This window comes from Cheilinus undulatus, linkage group 5 (genome assembly GCF_018320785.1).
Source record: "Cheilinus undulatus linkage group 5, ASM1832078v1, whole genome shotgun sequence".
NCBI classification, from domain to species: domain Eukaryota; kingdom Metazoa; phylum Chordata; class Actinopteri; order Labriformes; family Labridae; genus Cheilinus; species Cheilinus undulatus.
Window position 1 is genome coordinate 54,958,201 of NC_054869.1, and position 22,053 is coordinate 54,980,253.

At 44.6% G+C, this 22,053-nt stretch overlaps 1 protein-coding gene across 2 annotated transcripts in view; it reads right to left on the minus strand.

Annotated features, from left to right (window-relative positions):
• The window catches only part of rasgef1ba (RasGEF domain family, member 1Ba), a 46,280-nt gene that overhangs the window by 11,641 nt on the left and 12,586 nt on the right, over positions 1 to 22,053 (minus strand). Inside the window, exons 5-12 of one of the 2 annotated variants that reach the window (XM_041787489.1) lie at positions 11,199 to 11,414; positions 10,836 to 10,910; positions 9,793 to 9,888; positions 9,023 to 9,125; positions 6,859 to 6,938; positions 5,409 to 5,504; positions 1,467 to 1,562; positions 1,000 to 1,123 (exon numbers count right to left, since the gene is read on the minus strand). In XM_041787489.1, the coding sequence (XP_041643423.1) occupies positions 1,000 to 1,123; positions 1,467 to 1,562; positions 5,409 to 5,504; positions 6,859 to 6,938; positions 9,023 to 9,125; positions 9,793 to 9,888; positions 10,836 to 10,910; positions 11,199 to 11,414 (886 nt within the window). Of the gene's footprint in view, positions 1 to 999; positions 1,124 to 1,466; positions 1,563 to 5,297; positions 5,505 to 6,858; positions 6,939 to 9,022; positions 9,126 to 9,792; positions 9,889 to 10,835; positions 10,911 to 11,198; positions 11,415 to 22,053 lie in introns of both variants that reach the window. The other variant, XM_041787488.1, reaches the window with a different exon arrangement.

Here is a 22,053-nt window from a genome sequence, read left to right on the forward strand (position 1 = left end):
GAGGAGGAGAAGGAGGAGGAGGAGGAGGATGAGGAAGAGGAGGAGGAGGAGGATGAGGAAGAGGAGGAGGAAGAGGAGGAGGACAAGGAGGAGGAGGATGAGGAAGAGGAAGAGGAAGAGGAGGAAGAGGAGGAGTAGTAGACCGCTGCTGTAGACATTGACTCATCTACTCTCCTTATTAAAGGGCCAGTGTGTAGAATTTGGCGTTTTAGCGACATCTAGCGTTCAGATTTTAGAATGAGCCGATCTGTTACCACAACGTCACATCACTAGGCGGCGAGAGCCTGTGACGACCAAAAAGGATGGTGAGCCGGACATCATTTACAGCAGTGACGAGGTGAGGGTTCATTCATTCATATTTGTAACCATAACTTTTATAGGTTATAGGTCAGTCTTCTTCTCCACCTGCCTTCCAGGTAGCTTTCAGGACCAGCGGGCAGGTTCGTATTTAAAAATCGCGTTTCGCTCTTTCTGTCCCCAAAACGTTGCCGTAGACAACATGGCGGTTCAATATGGCAGCCTCCGTGAGGGCGACCCGCGGTAATGTAAATTTAAAAAGCTTTTTTCTAATTTTGTAAAAAAGAAAAGGAAAGTTTAAAGGGGATGATTGTGCACTGATTTTAACATCCTTCACACAGATATATAAACATTATATCACATTTACACCGTTTCTGTTCGGCCAAATTCTACACATTGTACCTTTAAAGATCAAAAATTCAACTTCACTCACACCCCTCTCCCAGATGGCACTACTTCACTCTGATTGGTCAGCTCAGTGTGTGCACTTCAGTGCCAATAGGATTTCCCAGAATCCCCTGCGTCTGTGTGAGGTGATAAGAGGCACTGACAGATCTGCTCTGAGAGCACGGAGGGTTTTTATCAGTATTCAGGTTTCAGTGGTAACAGGAAGTCCTGCTGCTGTCTGAGGTTGGCTCTATTTAATCAGGAGGAAGGACACGTCACAAGTTTCTGCTGTTAACATGTAAAACATGAACATACCGTCTTCAGTGAACGCCGGCGCCGTCAGCAGGTACTGAAGGATCTTACGGTCTTTCTCAAACGGACACTCCACCTTCTTCCACGTCATGAACTCGCTCACTTGTTTGGCCAGCTCCCAGAATTTCTGAAATCAGACAAAAAGAACAGAAAAGAGGAATATTTACGGGCGTTTTACTGGTAGGTGACTGGAAACCGCTGACTGCAGTCGTAGAAAGTTCTCAATGACCGAGAGAACCAGCAGAGGTTCCCAGGATAGAAAGACTCTTAAAATAGCCCCTATTTCAGCCAAACTGGGAGCTAACAGCAGTGGAAATATCCACCCGTCTGTTTGTTCCCTAGAAACACTCTGACTTCTTCTTTCTCTGTAGAGAAGTGGAAACAAACGACTGAATCTGTTACCATGTGCCGTAAACACACAGAGCTGTGGTCATCAGGGAAACTCCCTCTGCTGTCTAAATCCAGCGTACCTCAAAGTTGATGTGTCCGCTCTGCAGCCGGTTCACGCAGCCTTCGTTCAGGAAGTAGAGATCCTTTATGAGCAGGCTGAAGAAGGGCACGACGATCTGCAGGACGACACAGAGACGGGGGTTAAGAGGAGGAGAGGGGGTTTCTGCAGGAGTCACACTTTTAGAAGAGTTCAGTTTCTGCAGGATTCAGTCAGGTGTGCTGACTTTACAGGTGTATCTATTTAAGGGGAGGAGTTAAAATAGGCACGAAGGAGGAGAGAGGTGAAAAGAAAGCCTCTTCTGCTCTGATCAAAGACGTTTTCATCAAAACACTCCCCCTGCTGTCTGCTGCAAGCCTGCAGCTGCATGGAGTAGACGAGTATTGATAACCTGACAGGACCAGGCTCACAGCCAGTCTATTTAATATCTAACTCCTTCAAAATATGAGCTAAGATCAGCTTCACAGAACAGAAATGAGAATTCAAAAACAGAAATTCCCCTTCAAAGTCCACTCAATAATTCAGCTCTACCGACCGCTCTGATCCAGGTCACTGCCCGTCTGGCACTAATGCGTATGGACGGAGAGAAACACGGAGACAACGCTCTAAACTCTAGGAAAATTCAGTCACGCTGCACAGCCATTTCCTCCACTAAACCAACAAAGAGAACCTGGAAATGTTCTGCATGCATCTCTGTCCACGGCTGATAAAGAAACCCTGCTGTTCCAAAGATTTCTGACACAGTGACCTGGGTAACATCGCCATGTTCCTCTCAGAGAATCAAACATTCATGATGGAGAGGAGCTGAAGAAATGAGCTTCTCTGTGAAAGGAAGTCTGCACATGAGCATCTCCTGCTGTCAGTGAGTGAAACCTGAGACCAGGAAATCTGCAGACCAAGTCCTGTAAGGGGACAGGAAGCTGTTTTTGAGGAGATGCATGTATGCACACGTCTCCCACATGCAGAGTGACCACAGGCAGCTTTATGGAGTATTCAACAGAGACTAACGCCAAATATTTTAGAACAAATGAGGAAAAACGTGAATATTAGGTGGTTAGCTGGAGCTTCTCTAAGTGTTCATCCTAAATATCTGAGAAAACCTTTAAAAAAAGACTCTCTCTCCTCTCTGAGGACTAAATATTAGACTGAGACGGTTGTTGGCGGTCTCCTGGAGTCACGGGTCGATTCCCTCCCCTCTCTGAGGTCAGGAGGGCGAGAACATACCAGACTCATCCCCCAGAATCCTCTGTTTTTGTTTTCTCTCCCTGACAGAACACCATGGTCATCAGAAACGCTCTGATTTAACATGTGATGTACGAGGAGAGGCTAACCGCCAACATGTGGCCGACCACGAGCTCAGAGCAGAGCAGGAACACGATGTGATCTGGCAGGCGGCCATGTTGTTTTTCTCCTCCCTCTGAGAAGAAAACATCGTGTCAGATGAGGAGGAAACCCAGACCCTCCTCTTGTCTTGACCCAGTTCTTCCTCAACCTCTGAGTCCCCTCTGGTCGCCGCTGTTATGTAACACCCCCCCCCCCCCCCCCGTGTGTGTTTACTGCTGCTGTAAACACTCGATGGGAACACAGCGAGGGGCCGCTCTGTTTTTTTCTGCTCTGACTTCCTGTCCTCTGACTTCAGAACATGCAGACTGAAAAAGACGAGGAGATAAACATCTGAACTTTTTATGTAACTGGAGTCAGCTGAGCGTGCGTCACAAACGCGGCGGTCAGAGCGGTTAAGGCGGTCAGGAGGTTTACTCTGAAGAACGGGGGTCAGTTTAATTCCTGCAGCTGTCAGAGAGATGACATTTGAACATCTACAGAACAGACATGCACCTTCACTCCCATACAAACAGAAGCTTCTGGATGATTCTCAGTCCGCCTGCCGAGAGGAAGACAATGCAACTAGTCCAGCATGCTGACCCTCGCCACACGGGTTTCCTAGAATAGGGGATCTCAACTGGTCAGGATCAGGACTCACCAACACCTCCCTACAGGAATCTCTGAACTAATTTCTCAAAAATGTTCAACCAATCAAATGCAGCTTAGCATGAATCCATGCATCACACAAATTCACTCGCCAAGTCGTGATCAGCTGATCAAGGTTATCACCTCGCTGCTCCAACAGCCAATCACAGCTCGTTCTCTAAAAACAGGGGAAAAATTAAATAAAACATACTTCACCTCCTCCACCCCAGCCTCCTCCTATATAGACTAAATCTCCACCTCCTCCACCCCAGCCTCCTCCTCTATAGACTAAATCTCCACCTCCTCCACCCCAGCCTCCTCCTTTATAGACTAAATCTCCACCTCCTCCACCCCAGCCTCCTCCTATATAGACTAAATCTCCACCTCCTCCACCCCAGCCTCCTCCTTTATAGACTAAATCTCCACCTCCTCCAACCCAGCCTCCTCCTATATAGACTAAATCTTCACCTCCTCCTCCCCAGCCTCCTCCTATATAGACTAAATCTCCACCTCCTCCACCCCAGCCTCCTCCTTTATAGACTAAAGCTCCACCTCCTCCACCCCAGCCTCCTCCTTTATAGAAAAAACCTTCACCTCCTCCACCCAGCCTCCTCCTTTAAAGACTAAAGCTCCACCTCCTCCACCCCAGCCTCCTCCTTTATAGACTACACCTTCACCTCCTCCACCCCAGCCTCCTTCTTTATAGACTAAAGCCTCACCTCCTCCACCCCAGCCTCCTCCTTTAAAGACTACACCTTCACCTCCTCCACCCCAGCCTCCTCCTTTATAGACTAAAGCTCCACCTCCTCCACCCCAGCCTCCTCCTTTATAGACTACACCTTCACCTCCTCCACCCCAGCCTCCTCCTTTATAGACTAAAGCTCCACCTCCTCCACCCCAGCCTCCTCCTTTATGGACTAAAGCTCCACCTCCTCCACCCCAGCCTCCTCCTTTATAGACTAAACCTTCACCTCCTCCACCCCAGCCTCCTCCTTTTTAGACTAAACCTTCACCTCCTCCACCCCAGCCTCCTCCTTTATAGACTAAACCTTCACCTCCTCCACCCCAGCCTCCTCCTTTATAGACTAAACCTTCACCTCCTCCACCCCAGCCTCCTTCTTTATAGACTAAACCTTCACCTCCTCCACCCCAGCCTCCACCTTTTTAGACTAAACCTTCACCTCCTCCACCCCAGCCTCCTCCTTTATAGACTAAAGCTTCACCTCCTCCACCCCAGCCTCCTCCTCTATAGACTAAACTTTCACCTCCTCCACCCCAGCCTCCTCCTTTATAGACTAAACCTTCACCTCCTCCACCCCAGCCTCCTCCTTTATAGACTAAACCTTCACCTCCTCCACCCCAGCCTCCTCCTTTATGGACTAAAGCTCCACCTCCTCCACCCCAGCCTCCTCCTTTATAGACTAAACCTGCACCTCCTCCACCCCAGCCTCCTCCTCTATGGACTAAACCTTCACCTCCTCCACCCCAGCCTCCTCCTTTATAGACTAAACCTTCACCTCCTCCACCCCAGCCTCCTCCTTTATAGACTAAAGCTCCACCTCCTCCACCCCAGCCTCCTCCTTTATAGAAAAAACCCTCACCTCCTCCACCCCAGCCTCCTCCTTTATAGACTACACCTTCACCTCCTCCACCCAGCCTCCTCCTTTAAAGACTACACCTTCACCTCCTCCACCCCAGCCTCCTCCTTTATAGACTAAAGCTCCACCTCCTCCACCCCAGCCTCCTCCTTTATAGACTCAAGCTTCACATCTTGAGGTGATGTTAACCCTTTAAAGAACATGTGAATTTTTGCAGCAGAATAAAATAACGGTACTGATGTTCAGCTGAAATGCTATTTATTCCTGAGAATTTTTAAAAAAATTACCCCGGACTCAGTCTCCACCCCCGTTAGAGACAAAACCATCTGAAGAAGATCATTAGGAACTGTTTCTGAGGGATTAAAAGGACTAAGGAGGACGTGTTCCTGGTTCCTGACCTTCTCTCTGCTGCTGTTGGCGGTGATGGATCTCTGTGTGGCTCCTCTCAGAGCCGTCCTGTAGTTGTAGAAGTTACTGGAAGGATCCATTTGATGCTGGGGGGACAGAAGACTTAGATTAGCATCACTGACTTCATCAAGAGAGGAGAGACAAACTGTCTCAGTGTTCAAACATCTCTGGATTATTCTACATTCATTTATTAATCAAGCTGATCTTTGACCTTTGAACCAACAAAGCTGGGACATTCTATAAAATCTAAATAACAGGATGCTTGCATAGAGAAAGAAAACAGAAGAACAGATGATGCAACAGTCTCTTCCTCTATTCTAACTTGTTGTAAACAAACTTTAACCGTTGGTTGTTGTAACTTTAAGGTCTTTCAGCATCGTCCTGAGGGTCATGTGACCACATAACGGGGAAGTATGTGACACCTGTGACCTTAGGGAACCTTTCATCAGAACAAACAGACTCGCAGGAAAACCTGACTTAGACAACGCTCACAGCGAGAGAAGAGGGAACCAGGAGATGAGGAGAGGGGAGAGAGGATGAGGAGGAGGCTGACAGAGAGGAAGAACTCCAGAGAGATGAGGAGAGACTACGAAGAGGAAGATCCAGACTCCATGATCAGCTTATATCCCACTTCATCCCAGAGGACCACCACAAAACCATGGACACTCTTAGACCTGATCTCTCTACTGCAAACAGAGACCGGTCTGACTGTCTAGACCCAGATTAAAACCAGGGAGTTAGAATGAAATAACAGAGCAGACATGAGGACAGTATTTTAAAACAATAATCCACAACATCAGGAAGTCAGTCTTAGTTTAAAACAGGAGAAAATACAAAACAAAAGCAACTCTGGATCCAAACAGGAAGTCAGTTAGTCTGAGTTTAAGAGGAGAAAATACTGTCTGATGTTTTCTACCTGGTGGTCACACTGAGTCCCAGTGAATAAAGGTTAATGATGAAGAACCCAGAGTCTAGGATCAATACTGAGACTGATCAATTACGGAGAGATAATGAGCCGTGATCATTCTGACTGCCATGTCGATCTGATCTGTGTCTTCAGAGATTTAAACTTTTCACATCATTTTTCTCTTTATAATTAAATGACTGTTGGAAGAGTCTAAACATGGTTGATGAGGATGGTTTCAATGATTCCTGCAGACAAAGATCTTCTATTCTAACATGCAGGACCGCTCTGCTAATAAATATTCACATTAAAATGGAACTTGAATGGATCTTTGACCATGTGGTGATTCTAGTCAACCCTGGATTGACTGTTCAGAAGGCGGACTGGTGTCAGGATGCAGATTTATCCTGTTTCCTCCTAAGGCTAAGGTCTAGAAATAATCAGACGATAAAGATAAAGACCTGACAGGTACAAAGATTCAAGTTGAACAGGATGGACAGCTACGAGGGTTTATTTCTGGTTCTTCAGACTCTCACCTCTAGGATGTCAAACTTGGCCGTTTTGACTTTACTCCACGTCTTCTTCAGCCGGGACACAGGACTCATGTTCATCCCAGCTGCAGGACGGAGACAGAAGCGGGACAAAGACGTCAGAGAGACCCCAAATATCTCTGATCTAACACATGGCATGTTTCCCACCGAAGCAGCCCCCCCCAATGGCCACAGGAACAAAGGAGTTAACACACGCTTCGCTTCCCCTCCAGAGCTCTGCTTCCCATATGGTAGTCCTCCATGGAGGCTCAGACAACCAGGGGTCACCGTCAGAGCACAGAGACCACGATAACCACAGCTCTGGTCACAGAAATATCAACCTTCACATATGAGCTGACCTCGCTCCTCTTCATTGTCTTCCTCTTCGTCTTAGTGTTTAAATCAACACTTCTCCCTCCATGATGTGGCTGCTATCAGAGCAGGATTTCAGAGCTTCTTCTCCCTAAACTCCTGGTGTTAGAGGTCATTTAGCCTCTAAACCAGGATAGTTGGTGTTAAATGACTGATATCTGAAGAACTGAAACATTCCCACTGATGTAGAAACACTGAAGCACCACTGCTGGCTGTGACCATGGCCTTACAGTCAAACATTTTCAGGTTTTTAAAGCTGGTTTATTTTTAATACCGCTGGTTTATCAGCTGTAAATACCAACAGTGATCAGATCTGCTGATCCTGATAACATGGTGATGTTGCTGTAAACCCTGACCCACATAGACCGGTTCAGATCCATGGATCCACCTGAGAAACCTCCCATAGAAAGAGTCCATGGAGGGCAGGACCCTTTAATAAATCCTCTCAAGGTGATTGGATGACTTTATGTCTGTCACACTCATGATGGGCCAATCAGAGTGAGGAGACGAACTGAGGTCAAAGATTCAGATCTAGTCTGAGCTCGACAGAGAGGACAGAAAAAACACAACGCTCTAAAACAAGGGCTACCTCTGAGACTGAGATAAGGGGTCAAAGGTCAGGAGGATATTAGCTCTAGGTAATTAGTGATAATGAAGCACTGAAACACAGGAACCCTGGGGTTTCCTCCAGGCCTGTTCCAGGAGAGGAGGTTAGCCCCCAGCGTTTGTCTCTGGAGAGGGACAGAGACCAGCTGGCCCTCAAATATCCAGACTCCTCTCTCTCTCTCTCTCTGACCGCCGCCCTCCTCCTCCTCCTCCTCCTCCTCCTCCCCTCCCCCTCACTCTCTCCAGTCAGTGCTCACCATCTGCCTCCATGTTTGTTCAGAGAGGACTAGCAGATGCCGTCACCCCTGAGCATCCTGGGACATCTCTGAGACAGAACGAAGTAAAACCAGGACTCTGAGACAGAACGAAGTAAAACCAGGACTCTGAGACAGAACGAAGTAAAACCAGGACTCTGAGACAGAACGAAGTAAAACCAGGACTCTGAGACAGAACGAAGTAAAACCAGGACTCTGAGACAGAACGAAGTAGAACCAGGACTCTGAGACAGAACGAAGTAAAACCAGGACTCTGAGACAGAACGAAGTAAAACCAGGACTCTGAGACACAACGAAGTAAAACCAGGACTCTGGGACCGAACGGCAAAACCAGGACTCTGAGACAGAACGGCAAAACCAGGACTCTGAGACAGAAGTAAAACCAGGACTCTGGGACAGAACGAAGTAAAACCAGGACTCTGAGACAGAACGAAGTAAAACCAGGACTCTGAGACAGAACGAAGTAAAACCAGGACTCTGAGACAGAACGAAGTAAAACCAGGACTCTGAGACAGAACGAAGTAAAACCAGGACTCTGAGACACAACGAAGTAAAACCAGGACTCTGGGACAGAACGAAGTAAAACCAGGACTCTGGGACAGAACAAACTAAAACCAGGACTCTGGGACAGAACGAAGTAAAACCAGGACTCTGGGACAGAATGAAGTCCTTTGGACAGAGCCAGAGAATCATCTAGAGTCCACTATTAGGATCAATAATTTCACTGCGAGGCCGCCACACGTCAGAACGTGGTTAGAGCCTCCAGCGTTTCCTTGTGAGAAACTGTCCCTCAGAAGACCTCTGCTATGAGGCCGTTTGGTTATGGTTTCTGTCAGTGCAGACATTTTTAAATCTTCCTTCCTGGCCACCGTACATTTCCTGTTCTTGCTGAGAAAGAATGAAGAAGATAGACTCACATATGATGGCCATGAGGGAGTTGAAGTTTCCGATGTTGAAGCACTCTCGAGCCACGTCGATGAAGAACTCGATGACCCGAGCTCGATGCTTCTTCTTCACGGGCTGGAAACAAACAGGAAGTTAAAAAAATGGCGTGCATTATCCCACAGAAGCAACCCTGAAAATCCACAATCAGGACCACAAACTCCCACACTGTAAAAAAGAACCAAACCCGAACTAAACACGAGGTACTACCCAAACCCTGGCCTCTGTGGTCTGTTACTCTAGTAGATCTCCATCACGCTCATTGCCCCCACCCCGTTGCTCCCCTCCTCCCTGTTGCCCCCCTCCTCCCCGTTGCTCCCCTCCTCCCTGTTGCCCCCTCCACCCCGTTGCTCCCCTCCTCCCCATTGCCCCCTCCTCCCTGTTGCTCCCCTCCCCTCCCCCTTGTTGCTCCCCTCCCCTCCGCCCTGTTGCCCCCTCCTCCCCAATGCCCCCTCCTCCCTGTTGCTCCTCCCCTCCTCCTTGTTGCTCCCTCCTCCCCTTGTTGCTCCCCTCCTCCTCCCTGTTGCTCCCCTCCTCCCCTTGTTGCTCCTCCCCTCCTCCCTGTTGCTCCCCTCCCCTCCCCCTTGTTGCTCCCCTCCCCTCCGCCCTGTTGCCCCCTCCTCCCCAATGCCCCCTCCTCCCTGTTGCTCCCCTCCCCTCCTCCTTGTTGCTCCCCTCCCCTCCCCCTTGTTGCTCCCCTCCCCTCCTCCCTGTTGCCCCCCACCTCCCCCCTCCTCCCACTCACCATGCAGATTTCCGTGGCCACCAGGTAGCTGAGGCGGTTGAACCATTCCACGTAGGCCTCCAGGTTGCTGGCCTTCTTGTGGTCACTGAAGCAGCTCTGCAGCAGAGACCAGGACAGACTTTAGGATCTCACACAGTTAGAAACAGAATCGAATATTTTTACTATTTCTCTGCTCCAGTGACCAGAATAAAGGAAACGGACCAATCACACGCAGCCTCTCTGAATCTTGGAGCTCAATAAGGTGGCCATAATGTTCTCATTATGCATGCTGCTTCTTTGTGTCCCCTCCTCTTGATCTGATTCCACACATTCCTTAGGCCTGACCACACTCAGACCCCCAGGCCCCCACCCCCATCCCTGCAGAGGTACAGAGTCTGCAAAGGGACTGAGTCTGCAGAGGGACTCCTAATGGGAATCATGAGATGATGAGGTATTTTCTAAAGAACTGTAAAGACCTGAGTAAAGATGTTCATTTAACATCAAACAATCAGAGACCAGATCTGAGACCAGATCCTCAATCTAAATCTGATCTAAACAACAGGAGAGCTGGGATGAACTGGGATAGGTGGGTTCAGAATGAAATTCATGCTCCCCAATGTTTGCCTTTGAAACATTTTTCCTCGTGGCTCTTTGGGGGTCTGAAGCGGTCCGGCCTGAGGTACAAAAGCCGCCTTAACCCCCCGCTCACCTCAGCTCCAGAAACGGGGCTGTTGCCTGGCAGCGGAGCGGCAGACAAATGAAGCCCACCGCCACGCCAGGCACACCCTTTCCAAAACAAACGCTGCTGCAGCGGTTGCTAAGAGATGAGGCTCAGACATGAAGGACTGATCCACATCCAGACTCTGGAGGATAGGACTCTGTGATCAGTGTTAGACTGGAACAGCTGGCCTGGCCCTGCTCTGACCCCAGCAGGTCTGTCTGTTGTGTAAACTGGAGAAAGTGGGCCGCCTGAGTCTAACCCAAACCGTACCGAGACAGACTCAGGCCTGGAGCTGGATTACAGCCAAATCCAGATTACATAAGCTCTTAAACAGGAACGTTACCTTATCGTTATCCAGAGGGTCTTTCTGGACGAACGCCTGGACAAATTCCTCTGGTCCGATGTAGCTCAGTCTCTCCTGAGAGGGGGGAAAGACAAAATCAGCTCTCTGGATCCACACCTGATCTGGATTAGAGGGTCTAAGACCCCACTTAGGACTGCATTAACAACTCCAAACTAAATAAATCAGTGCTGTGGGGGTCTGAGGTTGAGTTTCCATCAGATCAACAGCAGATTTAAGATCTCTAACCCTGTAGAAACTCTCTGGAGTCCCTGCAGGACCTCTGTTCCTTAGACCACCTTCTACATCCTGGTCTGGTCTGAGTCACAGCTGTTCTAGGAGGGAATAAAGTCCAGATCTCCTCACCAGCTCTATGTGCGTGAGCTGCTGGGCCACGGTGAACGGGTCGTTGCAGATGGACAGCACGTCTCTCTGGATGGTCGCCTGAGGCTTCGCCTTCAGCGCCGACAGTCTCTCAGCCGCCGTGGCGTTGATCTTGACCAGTGCCTCCTCGTACTGACTGAGCACGGTCAGCCTCCGGATCAGACCCTGACTCATCTGACCCACGGCTTTCCTGTACACCTGGACGGAGAGAGGCAGGACCAGTTAGAGAGATGTTTTCATCCTACATGCAGGCATCTTTACAACAGATTATCATGAAAACGCCGTCAGAGAGTCCGATGGCGTCTGCCCACGGTCCCTCACAGAGCTTTAGTCTAGTTCTGCTCAGGTTTTAGTGAACCCTGGTCTCTGTTTGAGGATGTCAACATGATGTAAAAATGAAGAATGGATGAAACAATTGATGTTAAAAAAGGCCTCCTGCTGGACTCTGGAGGCCTCTAAGCCGAGGAGAGAGAGTCTCTGGTCTTGGAGGTCAAAGGGGGGTCTTCTCATGGATCCAAATAGGCCAGGGTTAGGTAAGAGCTCCTCTGTGACACAGTTATTACAGCAGTTATATAAGCAGAGGAGGGACCCGCGTTTTTCTCTGTTTTCTATAAACCAGGAGGGTTCCTGCTCATGGACTCCTTCCAGACCCACATCATGAACTGCCCCAGAAACTCTGGGCCCCTTTTCTCACCACCACAAACCTCCTGGCTGATCTCCGTGACCACTTAGACCCAAGATCTGGGTCCTACAGGGAGTAAAACTCTGAGCTCTGGGATGGATGTAAAAACTGAAACCAGGACTGAGACCGCTTCTGACAGTCCCGTCTGACCCGGGTGGTGATGGACTGAGATGATGAATATCTAAGCCAATGAGAGGAGCCTCTGTGGGAAAAACAGCTGAAAACTGAGAAGAAGAAAACTGAGGGTGTCCAAACTATGGCCTGGGGGCCAAATGCAGCCCGAGGTCTACTTTTGTCTAGAAGTAAGAACGAGACCTGGCCCACATTTGATCATGAGCTTGTGCTTGACTGTATGGTAGGCGGGGCTACCGTGCTAACTCTGTAAACAAACATCCAGACAGGAAGAAGTTAAGGATGTGTTTTTTTCTGACTAAACTGTACATGTTAGAAATATTAGCACCAAAATACTAAGATCTTGTTTTCTTGGTTCTACAAACGTTCATGTTCCTCACCCTGTGGATACTAGGGCGGCCCCGACATCCTCAGGTATTTCTGTGTGTGGCCCTCAGTGGAAAAAGTTTGGACCCCCTGAATTAAAAGGAAGAGAGTCAGGACAGCAGACTGTAGATAAATCTGTCCAGTCTCATCTCAGCGTTTTAGTAGACTGACTATGAAGAGCCTGTCCCAGCTGTGTGGGTGTGAGCGAGGATCAGAGACAGAATCAAGGAGGATTCCTGGACTAGTATGCTGAGGGGAAAACCACTGAAGCTGTTTTTACCCCGTCAGCTTGTCTCTGTGGCTTAGTTAAAGGGTTAGAGGCGAGGACAGAGGACGCCGACACAGAATAATAACCATAGATACCTGCAGGTCCTAACCTTTCTGCTGAACCACCACCAGAGAAACCAGTTCCCTCTTTAAAGTGGACCATCTGTCCCAGCGTCTGTCTCTAACAGGGAGCAGAGCTAAAAATAGACTCAGACCTCAGAGGCAACAGCATGGCTGAGAGAGGGGCCATCAGGACTGTGGTCTACGTATGGGGAGGGGGGTCTGACCTGGCCCTGATACTGAGGGGACAGACGGACTCTCCGCACGAGTCACCAGGACTGATCGAGGGTCGAGCCATAGTGCCGTTTCTGTGGAGGGTTGGTTGTTTGTATGTCTCAGTGATGTCACATCCTGTGGAGAGACAGCTGACCCACACCGAGGGTCTCTAGCCAATCAGCCGAGCTGAGATGATAAACAGGATTATTGATGTCCAAACAGGACTGTGAGCCAGGTCAGAAATTTAGTACTCATTTTCAAGTCCAGGTCAAGAATAAAGGCAATCCAGAAGTCTTTTTTTCCTGGACCAGTAAGCAGTTGGTGCCAGTTGGAACCAGATCCAGTTCTCTGGTGATGAAAAACAAAGACCTGAGGACTCCACAGACAGGCCCCATCTGATGGGGATCAAACCAGGACCCTTCTTCATGTGAGGTGACAGCAGAAACCACTGAACCACCATGCATAAACTCTGGCTGGGATTACAATAGTCCTCTGAGATGAGCTGGAACTTTTCTGTGCAGTAGCTGCCTACAGACCTGCGTGCACGCATCATCCAGACTAAAAGGACTGATGTAGTCCAGCGGTCTGCTTCCTGTCCTTGTTATATAACCAAGGAAATCTACACAGCACCATAAAACAGGAAAGACCTGAAAATAAAAGCTGCAAATCTGGAGGAAAACAGGACTGGAGCTCCACCACAGAGGTCAGATCCAGATCACAGTGCTCGGCTGCTGCTGCTTTAAATACCCGACCGCGTCCATAATGACAGGTCCAAGTCCTGCAGGGTTCTGGATGTGGTCTGGACCCTGGTTTGAGCAGATGTTAGAGCATCTATTCTGGACTCAAAGCGTTTCCCAGAGCGCTGCGGTGCTCACTCTGAACTCTGCATCCAGCTCTTTCCTTCAAAACAAATCCACCATCTGAGCCGCTTATTTTCCTAAAAACACTGGGACGGAGAAAACCTGCTCCTGCTGTCGTCTAAATCCTCTCCAACAAACTTAGTGCTGTTTTCTCTTAATGTGGGGGGGGGGGGCTGTTTTATTATCGCCAGTTTAATCACTATAGATCATCTCCCGAGGAGATTAGATAATAAAAGTTCCTGTTTTAGCTCTCAGCCGTGTCTTCTCTGAGGCTCTGTTCTTCTCACAAACATTTCTATAAAACCCTCTCAGTCACGCCGTGTCCTTCAGGAGCCCACGTGGCCCCTGGCCCCTCTGATATCAGATTTATAAAAGCTTCTTTGTTTACAGCACACATGAATGCGGAGTCCTGAGCCGTTATCTGAGAGCTCCTTCCCTTCTGTTACACTCAGTAAAAGGACAGTCTACCACACAATCAGGGACGGTCTCTGGTTTTGCTGTGGTCCCTGACAGCTGTGGACAGGTGTGATTCCTCCTATGAACACTGGAAGAAAACCACGCCTCTACTAGGGCTGGGCAATTAATCGCAAATGAGATTAAATCACAGTATTGCATGCAGCATTATTCTGATCGCAGACAGTGTACTATTCCTTTAACCTGAAAAGTGTCAAAATTCCAGTTACAAAGTGTTTCTTTTTTATGCTTTGTACCAGAGTCACTCAACCAAAGAGCTAAACTGATGAAAAATACCTTTTCAAGACCCACAACCTAAGCGCTGAAAAGCGGCAAAAACAGCTTAAAGCAGCAATAACAATAGGTTAAAGGTGGCAAAAATGGTCATAAAGCAACAAAAGAGGTGAACATGGGGAGGTAAAGTAGAAAAAGGGTCAGAAAGTAGCAAAAATGGGTGAGAAGTGACAAAAAAAATGAGCTACAGTTGGCATAAAATGGTCCAAAAGTGGCAACACCCTGGCAAAAAAAAAAGAAAAAGAAAAGAGTTAAAAGTGACTAAAATAGGCAAAAAGCAGTCAAGAGTACTAAAAAAATGGGCAAAAAAGAGGAAACAAGTCGAATTCAGTGGCATAAGATAGATGAAATGGGTGAAAAGTGGTAAAAAGGGGCAAAAATGGCATAAAAGTGGTTAAAAAAATGACAAAAATGAGCAAAAAAGTAGGAAAAAGTGGTACTTAATTGCAAAAGGTGGCTTAAATAGGTAAAAAGTGGCAAAAAATGGGGGAAAAGGGCAAAAAAGTTTCCCTTTCTAAGGCTTTCTGGGGGAAACTTTTTAGATGAAGACATAAAGGAGCCACATGTTGAGTATCACTGCTAATATTCACTTTATAAGGTCAATAAAAGCCTCCTAAATCTTCAACCTGAAGGTCTGGAGGTTTTATAAGTCAGTTTGGTTAGGATAGGGTTAACGTGATCCACACCAACCACCATCAGACAGTGTTGGTGTGAAGCGTGTTTGATTTTAGTGGTTTCACACCCTGGTGTGTCTCTGTAAACAGACCGGGTGTAGTGTGACACGTACTGATTGTTGATTAAATCAGGATCAATCCTGGAGCGGGTCAGGGTAGACCTTAAAAACACAGACTGATGGATGGATGGGGGGGGGGTTCGGTTTCTCTCACATTGAGCCATGAAGGAGGGGCATCTGATCAGGACTGCTGGATGAGAGTCAGAGACCTTCACACCCGCCAGGCCCGCTCTAAACCCAAACACCCTAAATCTGAAGCAGAGACTCGGTCCGACTCAAACCAAAACATCCAGAGCAGAGACGGGTCATGAACGGAGCTGTGATTGATCAGGACGAACCAGATTATCAGATCAGACTGGAGATGACCGCTGACACCACCAATATCAGTCAGGACATCTCATCTGAAGCCATGCTGGGCTCATTAAGGCAGAAAAAAGGTTTACAGGCCAAGAAAAGGTTTACAGGCAGAAAAAAGGTTTACAGGCAGAAAAAAGGTTTACAGGCAGAAAAAAAGGTTTACAGGCCAAGAAAAGGTTTACAGGCAGAAAAAAAGGTTTACAGGCAGAAAAAAGGTTTACAGGCAGAAAAAAGGTTTACAGGCCAAGAAAAGGTTTACAGGCAGAAAAAAAGGTTTACAGGCCAAGAAAAGGTTTACAGGCAGAAAAAAGGTTTACAGGCCAAGAAAAGGTTTACAGGCAGAAAAAAGGTTTACAGGCCAAGAAAAGGTTTACAGGCAGAAAAAAGGTTTACAGGCCAAGAAAAGGTTTACAGGCAGAAAAAAAGGTTTACAGGCCAAGAAAAGGTTTACAGGCAGAAAAAAGGTTTACAGGCCAAGAAAATGTTTACAGGCAGAAAAAAGGTTTACAGGCAGAAAAATTGTTGACAGTCAGAAAAAAGGTTTACAGGCAGAAAAAAAGGTTTACAGGCAGAAAAAAAGGTTTATAGGCAGAAAAAAGGTTTACAGGCCAAGAAAAGGTTTACAGGCAGAAAAAAGGTTTAAAGGCAGAAAAAAGGTTTAAAGGCCAAAAAAATGTTCACAGGCAGAAAAAAGGTTTTAAAGGCCAAGAAAAGGTTTACAGGCAGAAAAAAAGGTTTAAAGGCAGAAAAAAGGTTTACAGTCAGAAAAAAAGGTTTACAGGCCAAGAAAAGGTTTACTGGCAGAAAAAAAGTTTTACAGGCAGAAAAAAGGTTTACAGGCAGAAAAAAGTTTTAAAGGCAGAAAAAAGGTTTACAGTCAGAAAAAAAGGTTTACAGGCCAAGAAAAGGTTTACTGGCAGAAAAAAGTTTTACAGGCAGAAAAAAGGTTTAAAGGCAGAAAAAAGGTTTACAGGCAGAAAAAAAGTTCTAAAAGCCGAAAAAAAGGTTTACAGGCAAAAAAAAAAGGTTTACAGGCAGAAAAAAAGGTTTTAAAGGCCAGGAAAAGGTTTACAGGCAGAAAAAAAAGGTTTACAGGCAGAAAAAAGGTTTTAAAGGCCAGGAAAAGGTTTACAGGCAGAAAAAAGGTTTACAGGCAGAAAAAAAGGTTTACAGGCAGAAAAAAGGTTTTAAAGGCCAAGAAAAGGTTTACTGGCAGAAAAAAGGTTTAAAGGCAGAAAAAAGGGTTACAGGCAGAAAAAAGGTTTACAGGCACAAAAAAGGTTTACAGGCACAAAAAAGGTTTTAAAGGCAGAAAAAAGGTTTAAAGGCCAAGAAAAGGTTTACAGGCAGAAAAAAAGGTTTACAGGCAGAAAAAAGGTTTACAGGCCAAGAAAAGGTTTAAAGACAGAAAAAAGGTTTAAAGGCAGAAAAAAGGTTTATAGGCAGATAAAAGGTTTTAAAGGCAGAAAAAAGTTTTAAAGGCCAAGAAAAGGTTTACAGGCAGGAAAAAAGGTTTAAAGGCAGAAAAAAGGGTTTACAGGCAGAAAAAAGGTTTACAGGCAGAAAGAAGGTTTACAGGCAGAAAAAAAGGTTTACAGGCAGAAAAAAGGTTTACAGGAAGAAAAAAAGGTTTTAAAGGCCAAGAAAAGGTTTAAAGGCAGAAAAAAGGTTTAAAGGCCAAGAAAAGGTTTACAGGCACGAAAAAAGGTTTACAGGCAGAAAAAAGGGTTTACAGGCAGAAAAAAAGGTTTACAGGCAGAAAGAAGGTTTACAGGCAGAAAAAAAGGTTTAAAGGCAGAAAAAAGGTTTACAGGCAGAAAAAAGGTTTAAAGGCAGGAAAAAGGTTTAAAGGCAGGAAAAAGGTTTAAAGGCCAAAAAAATGTTCACAGGCAGAAAAAAGGTTTTAAAGGCCAAGAAAAGGTTTACTGGCAGAAAAAAAGTTTTACAGGCAGAAAAAAGGTTTACAGGCAGAAAAAAGTTTTAAAGGCAGAAAAAAGGTTTACAGTCAGAAAAAAAGGTTTACAGGCCAAGAAAAGGTTTACTGGCAGAAAAAAAGTTTTACAGGCAGAAAAAAGTTTTACAGGCAGAAAAAAGTTTTAAAGGCAGAAAAAAGGTTTACAGTCAGAAAAAAAGGTTTACAGGCAAAAAAAAAAGGTTTACAGGCAGAAAAAAAGGTTTTAAAGGCCAGGAAAAGGTTTACAGGCAGAAAAAAGGTTTACAGGCAGAAAAAAAGGTTTACAGGCAGAAAAAAGGTTTTAAAGGCCAAGAAAAGGTTTACTGGCAGAAAAAAGGTTTAAAGGCAGAAAAAAGGTTTACAGGCAGAAAAAAGGTTTACAGGCAGAAAAAAGGTTTACAGGCACAAAAAAGGTTTTAAAGGCAGAAAAAAGGTTTAAAGGCCAAGAAAAGGTTTACAGGCAGAAAAAAAGGTTTACAGGCAGAAAAAAGGTTTACAGGCCAAGAAAAGGTTTAAAGACAGAAAAAAGGTTTAAAGGCAGAAAAAAGGTTTATAGGCAGATAAAAGGTTTTAAAGGCAGAAAAAAGTTTTAAAGGCCAAGAAAAGGTTTACAGGCAGGAAAAAAGGTTTAAAGGCAGAAAAAAGGGTTTACAGGCAGAAAAAAGGTTTACAGGCAGAAAGAAGGTTTACAGGCAGAAAAAAAGGTTTACAGGCAGAAAAAAGGTTTACAGGAAGAAAAAAAGGTTTTAAAGGCCAAGAAAAGGTTTAAAGGCAGAAAAAAGGTTTAAAGGCCAAGAAAAGGTTTACAGGCACGAAAAAAGGTTTACAGGCAGAAAAAAGGGTTTACAGGCAGAAAAAAAGGTTTACAGGCAGAAAGAAGGTTTAAAGGCAGAAAAAAAGGTTTAAAGGCAGAAAAAAGGTTTACAGGCAGAAAAAAGGTTTAAAGGCAGGAAAAAGGTTTAAAGGCAGGAAAAAGGTTTACAGGCAGAAAAAAGGTTTACAGGCAGAAAAAAGGTTTAAAGGCAGGAAAAAGGTTTAAAGACAGAAAAAAGGTTTACAGGCAGAAAAAGGTTTACAGGCAGAAAAAAGGTTTAAAGGCAGAAAAAAGGTTTAAAGGCAGAAAAAAGGTTTATAGGCAGAAAAAAGGTTTACAGGCAGAAAAACTGTTGACAGTCAGAAAAAAGGTTTACAGGCAGAAAAAAAGGTTTACAGGCAGAAAAAAGGTTTACAGGCCAAGAAAAGGTTTACAGGCAGAAAAAAGGTTTAAAGGCAGAAAAAAGGTTTAAAGGCCAAAAAAATGTTCACAGGCAGAAAAAAGGTTTTAAAGGCCAAGAAAAGGTTTACAGGCAGAAAAAAAGGTTTAAAGGCAGAAAAAAGGTTTATAGGCCAAGAAAAGGTTTACAGGCAGAAAAAAGGTTTAAAGGCAGAAAAAAGGTTTAAAGGCCAAAAAAATGTTCACAGGCAGAAAAAAGGTTTTAAAGGCCAAGAAAAGGTTTACAGGCAGAAAAAAAGGTTTAAAGGCAGAAAAAAGGTTCACAGGCAGAAAAAATGTTTAAAGGCAGAAAAAAGGTTTTAAAGGCCAAAAAAATGTTTAAAGGCAGTAAAAAGGTTTTAAAGGCCAAGAAAAGGTTTACAGGCCAAGAAAAAGTTTACAGGCAGAAAAAAGGTTTACAGGCCAAGAAAAGGTTTACAGGCAGAAAAAAGGTTTACAGGCCAAGAAAAGGTTTACAGGCCAAGAAAAGGTTTACAGGCAGAAAAAAAGGTTTACAGGCAGAAAAAAGGTTTACAGGCAGAAAAAAGGTTTACAGGCCAAGAAAAGGTTTACAGGCAGAAAAAAAGGTTTACAGGCCAAGAAAAGGTTTACAGGCAGAAAAAAGGTTTACAAGCAGAAAAAAAGGTTTACAGGCCAAGAAAAGGTTTACAGGCAGAAAAAAGGTTTACAGGCCAAGAAAAAGTTTACAGGCAGAAAAACAGTTTACAGGCAGAAAAAAGGTTTACAGGCAGAAAAAAGGTTTAAAGGCAGAAAAAAGGTTTAAAGGCAGAAAAAAGGTTTAAAGGCAGAAAAAAGGTTTATAGGCAGAAAAAAGGTTTACAGGCAGAAAAAAGGTTTACAGGCCAAGAAAAGGTTTACAGGCAGAAAAAAAAGGTTTACAGGCCAAGAAAAGGTTTAAAGGCAGAAAGAAGGTTTATAGGCAGAAAAAAGGTTTAAAGACAGAAAAAAAGGTTTAAAGGCAGAAAAAAGATTTAAAGGCAGAAAAAAGGTTTACAGGCAGAAAAAAGGTTTAAAGGCAGAAAAAAAGGTTTAAAGACAGAAAAAAGGTTTAAAGACAGAAAAAAGGTTTACAGGCCAAGAAAAGGTTTACAGGCAGAAAAAAGGTTTACAGGCAGAAAAAAGGTTTACAGGCAGAAAAAAGGTTTAAAGACAGAAAAAAGGTTTACAGGCCAAGAAAAAGTTTACAGGCAGAAAAAAGGTTTACAGGCAGAAAAAAGGTTTACAGGCCAAGAAAAGGTTTACAGGCAGAAAAAAGGTTTACAGGCCAAGAAAAGGTTTACAGGCAGAAAAAAGGTTTACAGGCCAAGAAAAAAAGGTTTACAGGCAGAAAAAAGGTTTACAGGCAGAAAAAAGGTTTACAGGCCAAGAAAAGGTTTACAGGCAGAAAAAAAGGTTTACAGGCCAAGAAAAGGTTTACAGGCAGAAAAAAGGTTTACAAGCAGAAAAAAAGGTTTACAGGCCAAGAAAAGGTTTACAGGCAGAAAAAAGGTTTACAGGCCAAGAAAAAGTTTACAGGCAGAAAAACAGTTTACAGGCAGAAAAAAGGTTTACAGGCAGAAAAAAAGGTTTACAGGCAGAAAAAAAGGTTTACAGGCCAAGAAAAGGTTTACAGGCAGAAAAAAGGTTTACAGGCAGAAAAAAGGTTTACAGGCAGGAAAAAGGTTTTAAAGGCAAAAAAGGTTTAAAGGCCAAGAAAAGGTTTACAGGCAGGAAAAAAGGTTTAAAGGCAGAAAAAAAGGTTTAAAGGCAGAAAGAAGGTTTATAGGCAGAAAAAAGGTTTAAAGGCAGGAAAAAGGTTTTAAAGGCAGAAAAAAGATTTAAAGGCAGAAAAAAGGTTTAAAGACAGAAAAAAGGTTTACAGGCAGAAAAAAGGTTTAAAGGCAGAAAAAAAGGTTTAAAGACAGAAAAAAGGGTTAAAGACAGAAAAAAGGTTTACAGGCCAAGAAAAGGTTTACAGGCCAAGAAAAGGTTTACAGGCAGAAAAAAGGTTTACAGGCAGAAAAAAGGTTTATAGGCAGAAAAAAGGTTTACAGGCAGAAAAAAAGGTTTAAAGACAGAAAAAAGGTTTAAAGACAGAAAAAAGGTTTACAGGCCAAGAAAAAGTTTACAGGCAGAAAAAAGGTTTACAGGCCAAGAAAAGGTTTACAGGCAGAAAAAAGGTTTACAGGCCAAGAAAAGGTTTACAGGCAGAAAAAAGGTTTACAGGCCAAGAAAAAGTTTACAGGCAGAAAAAAGGTTTACAGGCAGAAAAAAGGTTTACAGGCCAAGAAAAGGTTTACAGGCAGAAAAAAAGGTTTACAGGCCAAGAAAAGGTTTACAGGCAGAAAAAAGGTTTACAAGCAGAAAAAAAGGTTTACAGGCCAAGAAAAGGTTTACAGGCAGAAAAAAGGTTTACAGGCCAAGAAAAAGTTTACAGGCAGAAAAACAGTTTACAGGCAGAAAAAAGGTTTACAGGCAGAAAAAAAGGTTTACAGGCAGAAAAAAAGGTTTACAGGCCAAGAAAAGGTTTACAGGCAGAAAAAATGTTTACAGGCAGAAAAATTGTTGACAGTCAGAAAAAAGGTTTACAGGCAGAAAAAAGGTTTACAGGCAGAAAAAAGGTTTACAGGCAGGAAAAAAGGTTTAAAGGCAGAAAAAAAGGTTTAAAGGCAGAAAGAAGGTTTATAGGCAGAAAAAAGGTTTAAAGGCAGGAAAAAGGTTTTAAAGGCAGAAAAAAGGTTTTAAAGGCAGAAAAAAGGTTTACAGGCAGAAAAAAGGTTTAAAGACAGAAAAAAGGTTTACAGGCAGAAAAAAGGTTTAAAGGCAGAAAAAAAGGTTTAAAGACAGAAAAAAGGTTTAAAGACAGAAAAAAGGTTTACAGGCCAAGAAAAGGTTTACAGGCCAAGAAAAGGTTTACAGGCAGAAAAAAGGTTTACAGGCAGAAAAAAGGTTTATAGGCAGAAAAAAGGTTTACAGGCAGAAAAAAGGTTTAAAGGCAAGAAAAAGGTTTACAGGAAGAAAAAAGGCTGTAAAGGCAGAAAAAAGGTTTTAAAGGCAGAAAAAAGGTTTACAGGCAGAAAAAAGGTTTAAAGGCAAGAAAAAGGTTTACAGGCAGAAAAAAGGTTTATAGGCAGAAAAAAGGTTTACAGGCAGAAAAAAGGTTTAAAGGCAAGAAAAAGGTTTACAGGCAGAAAAAAGGTTTATAGGCAGA